Source organism: Octodon degus, unplaced genomic scaffold, assembly GCF_000260255.1.
Source record: "Octodon degus isolate 3935 unplaced genomic scaffold, OctDeg1.0 scaffold00052, whole genome shotgun sequence".
NCBI classification, from domain to species: Eukaryota; Metazoa; Chordata; class Mammalia; order Rodentia; family Octodontidae; genus Octodon; species Octodon degus.
This window is the reverse complement of record NW_004524628.1, coordinates 1,273,326-1,278,306: the sequence shown is the minus strand read 5'-3', so window position 1 is coordinate 1,278,306 and position 4,981 is coordinate 1,273,326. Positions and strand designations below refer to the sequence as shown.

General features: G+C 41.4%; 1 protein-coding gene across 1 annotated transcript; it reads right to left on the bottom strand.

Annotated features, from left to right (window-relative positions):
• Positions 1 to 6: 6 nt before the first annotated feature.
• Positions 7 to 1,447, bottom strand: LOC101576760 (V-type proton ATPase subunit C 1). The gene has a single exon (XM_012515184.2). The coding sequence runs from the start codon at positions 1,315 to 1,317 to the stop codon at positions 163 to 165; it is 1,155 nt and encodes a 384-aa protein (XP_012370638.2). The 5' UTR covers positions 1,318 to 1,447; the 3' UTR covers positions 7 to 162.
• Between the last annotated feature and the right edge of the window lie 3,534 nt (positions 1,448 to 4,981).

Genomic DNA, 4,981 nt, shown 5'->3' with positions numbered 1-4,981 from the left:
TATATATATATATGTATTTTTTCCCCCTTAAAAAGAAAATGCTGGGACACGGAGCACTACAGAAGAACTCACCCACGGAAGGGGAGGAGCAAGCAAGAGTTAAAAGTACACGGTTGGAGCCTAGCACACACCGACACACGCCGGGCCAGCCGGGAGCAGGCGCTACTTGAACTCCAGCAGGTTGCAGTCGATCTTGTAGTACACGTAGGGGTAGTACTCCTGCTGGCTCAGGTTGAGGCCGGGAATGTCCACCGGGGCGTCAATGATGGCAGCCGCGCTGCTGTCCAGGTGCTTGTGCAGCTCACGCAGCACCTCCCGCAGGCGCTTCATGGTTTTCCTGTTGGGCTGCAGCAGCATCGCCTGGAAGTTCACAGGCAAGCCATACCTGAGAACGGACTCCACAAAGACTCTTAGCGCTTTCACATGAATCCACGCAATAAATGCTTCACTGAAATTCACTTTCAGCCAACGCACAAGAGGTCCGAACTGCTGCTGCTTGTCAGTGGAGAGCCGCGTCGTCTCCTCCTTGTCCGCCTTCATCTCTTCCTCGTTGTACTGGAAGTCTCGAACGATGAATTTGTTCTCCCGCGCCTTGTGCCGGAAGTCGTCAACAGCCTTCCCGAACAGGGTAACGTTGCAGAGGTAGCTATCCTGGTCCTCTGAGAGAACGTTGCTGGATCTGGGGACCACCATCTCGGCTAGCGTCTCGTACTGCTTGATCCAGTCATTGTGATTCAACTTAGGAACAACCACCAGCAAGGTGACAAGGTATTCGGAGTCCAGAACGAAGTCATCCTTCTTCACAATCTCCGCCAGACTTCGAGTCAGCAAACTTCCTGCGTTCTTTCGCTCCAGGTTCTGAAGATTCCCCTTCAGGTTGTTGTATGCACACGCGCGGGATTTCAAGTCATTATCAATCTGTGTGACTCCCTTGGCAATTATTTCAGAAATATTTTTCAGGGACTGCTTGATTGGATACTTGGCCATATCCCACTGGAACCTCGTTATGTAAGTAACCAAGTCAACTCCACTGGCCAGCAGATTCTCCTGCGCTTTATCTCTGCTGTCCTCCAAGACATCAGCCATGTATTGAGCCACCTTCTTAACCACCCCTTCCACAAACGCGTCCAGTTTAGCCAGCTCATCTGACAAGCCAACCAAGACATCCAGCGTGCCAACCTTTAAGTCAGGGATGTTGAACTTGGAAGTGGCGGTGAGATTGTTGTTCCTGGTGGTGGCTGCATGCAGCTTCTCCCATGTCTGCTGACAGGTTTTCTCCCCAGGAGCGGAGATGAGCCAGAACTCGGTCATGCTCATTACGAAGCACAGCTTCTTCGGGAATCAGGATGGGCTCCAGCAGCGCCAGACAAAAAACACAGACAGTCGCACAGACGTTAACGGCTCAACGCTCCATCGCTCCCGGCCTGGGCTCCGGCCTCAAGGATTGCTGAACACCCTCAGGTTGGCTTTGAACTCACTTTGTAGCCCAGGCTGGCTTGAAACTCACAATGACCCTCCCGTCTCAGCCTCCTGTGTACTGAGATTACAGGCACACACCACCACACTTTGCACTGGCTTGTAGTTCTTGTCTTTCTCTGATTTTGGAGGTTTAGAAAATCTACCAACACCTCACAGAGTTCTACAAGACTATTGGCCTTGAACTTACTATATAGTCTAGGGTGGCCTTGAACTTGCAGTGATCCTCTTGCCTCAGCCTCCCAAGTATGTGGCTATAGGTACATACCACTACGCCTAACTCTAATAAATGAGTTTTAAATGGTAAATCTTTGCCTCAGATAGTGGCCAATAGATCAAGAATGAAGGGTTGCACTGGGGTCCTGTGACTGTCTGGGGTGATGCAGGTTAAAGGGAATTTGCTTTGGCATGGAGTTCTAGAGCTGCCTAGTCCTACATAGCAGATATCAAGAGAGAAATGAATAGGGAAGGGTCTACAGGGTGTTCAGGGTCTCACTACTAGATCAAACTTGTAGCGATTCTCCCGTTTACAACCTCCCAAGAGCTGGGATTACAGGCACACACCACAACGCCCAGTGTCAATTGTGTTTCAGTGTGTCCTGGGGGTGGGGCCGGCATGGCAGGCCCAGGAATCAAACCCTGGCCCCTGCACCTGCTTGCAGCGCTTTAGTCCACTGAACTATTTGGCTAGCCCTAAGAGAGAAATGAATATATTTAATTTTGCCAAAAGATTTGTAGTGAGTCAGTATCATTTGCCAAATTTAATTCAACATTTAAGCCATAGAGATTGACCCTTGCTCAAGCAGTAAATTTTATCAATCACGGTTGCTTTAGAAGCTGAATCCTTGGTAGAATGTGAACAGATAGCAATTATAAAGTTTCACAGGAAAAACTTGAGATCAGTGACCATATAATACTTTAGCATAACAATCACTATGACATTTTTATATTTGAACCACATTTAAATTTTCTCATTTTAGCATAAACAACTGTTTAATCAGTTACCTTTATCTAATTATAAAATGTGAAATGGCAGAAGGAAACTTTTTAACCTAATTTGTTGTCTTTAACCATTTTCTGTTACCAGGGTAACATTCAGTGGAATGCACTTGTTTATAGACTTGCTTTACAAGGTTATTAACTTCTGTTTTTTTTTTTTTTTAGATTTATGTATTTGGTACAGGGTCCCACTATGCTGCTCAGACTCATAGTTATCCTCCTGTTTGCAGCCTCCCCAGTGCTGGAATTGCAGGCATTCCCCACTAACCCAGTCTCAGTGCACAGCTCAGCACACCCAGGGGTGGGGCCAGGACGGCCTGTGGTGCCAGGAATGGAACCCTAGTCTCTGCTCTTGCCTAAGCAGGTGCTTGGTCCATTGAGCTATCTCACAGGTCTTCCCTTCTAACCTTTAAATTTTAGTTAAATTGTCTGGACTCCATGGTGTCTGGGTATCTTTAACTTACAAATTACGTAACAATCACATAAATATAAGTTTGGAACTGTTCACATCTTCTGGCTGGCTGTATCACGCTGGAATGACACACACACTTCATCACAAAGAGTTGAAATATGAGTAAAGGAAACCAGATGTTTGAGCATAAAATACATCACCATACACCACCAGTATGCAAGAAGTTTTTTTTTCAGTTTTGTATCTTTGAAGGCCTGTATACTTGGGAAGCATAAATGTAAAACTTAATATACTATAATGTTAGCAATAATTGGTATCACAGATATGTAGAAATCTTTACATATACATAGTTTTTACTCTTAGGCACATTTTAGGCTCTTTTCATAGGTTTTATAAGGTACACCTATATTGACAAAAATTAAAGATATCTTGACCGTATAAAAAGTAAAGCCAGGGCTGGTGAGATAGTTCAGTGGTCTAAAGCACCTACTTAGAACAAGCTAAGTTAAGCAAAAGCACAGGGACCTCGGTTCAATCCCCAGCACCACATGCCAGCCAGCCCCGCCCCCTGGTGGGCTGAGCTGGCCACACACACACACACACACACACACACACAAATAAATAAATAAATAAATTAAAAAAATTAAAAAAAAATAAAAAGTAAAGCCATATTAATATGCTGAGCTGCAAAAGGCTCAAGTCAACAACTCCTGACATTGCCAGTCCTATGGATAACCCACTACTATTATGGACTACTGGGCTATATTGGATTGTTTTGCTGAATTCACACACCTACAATATTTAAATGGCAATGGAATACCCATCTCTGACAAAACTAAACAGGGATTAAAAATGAAGGACCATTTTGTATCTGTATATACAAAATAGTTAGAATAGATATACAGCTACTTCCTCTTAATTCAATGGGAAGAAAGATTTGTACTAATAGTGTTTGGACAGGATATCATGTCTGCATCTTGTACTATGAATAATCACTACGAAGACAACAATATGCAATGTGTTAATTATAGAAGCTGTCTTACTGACCTGTTTTGAAACTGTCTCATTGCTATTTGGTTCTCAATAAAATTAATAAGAAAAAGATATCTTGACAGTTCTGACAAATTTTGGAAACAGCGTTAATGACTGGAAACAGTCTTATTGCTCAATATACAAGTGCATCTCACTTATACAATAGCAAAGTGCTTGTTTAATCAAAACCAATAGATGTAAATCAACTTCAAATGTCAGGGTCAAATTTAAAAATTATCAAATTTTGATCAGTTTACATGCTCAATGTCTAAAAATATATTGTATAAAAAAGAGCACTTATTATTCTGTATGTATTGAACATATGTAGTCTTAACTCATAAATTTAACTTTATTTTTTATTTTTATTTATTTATTGTTTTTTTAACTTTATTTTTTAGAACATCTTTTATTTATTTGTTTGGTACAGGGTCTCACTACACAGCTCAGACTCATAGTGATTTTCCCATCTCAGCCTCCCCAGCGCTGGGGTTACAGGCATGCACAACTATGCCCAGTTTCAGTGGCCGGCTTGGCACAGGGCTGGTACAGCATACGGTACTGGGGATGGAACTCGGGTTTGTGCGCTTGCCAGGCAGTTGCTTAGAGAGCTGAGCTATCTCCCTGTCCTATTAATTTAACTTTTAGACTCATGGCATATCCACATATATAAGTTATGTTATAAACTGAGATAATAGTTATTTACCAATCATGAACTGATCATTGAAAAAAAATTATAGTTAACATTCAAATACTCTTTAACTTTAAAAATCTCATTTTTTAAGTAACCAAAACCCTAACAATGAAAACACAAGAAACTTATTCTAGTAAAACATAGAATCTTTGTTTTAAATTCAGTTTCGTAAATTTAACAAAGAGTATCTTAATCTTTTTAGAAAACTATATTGTTTTAAACATGGACAATATTTTAGTTATAGTCAAACCAATTATTTTGTGTTTTTTTTATTTTCAAAGTTTTATTGATAAACATATAGCAATGAGACAGTTTCAAATCAAATCGAAAGTACAGTTTCAACAAATAATACACTGCATATATTCTTCTTA

What these genes read in the sequence shown, in the direction of transcription:
- LOC101576760 (XM_012515184.2), bottom strand. Translation starts at nt 1,317, where the DNA reads ATGAGCATGACCGAGTTCTGGCTCATCTCCGCTCCTGGGGAGAAAACC.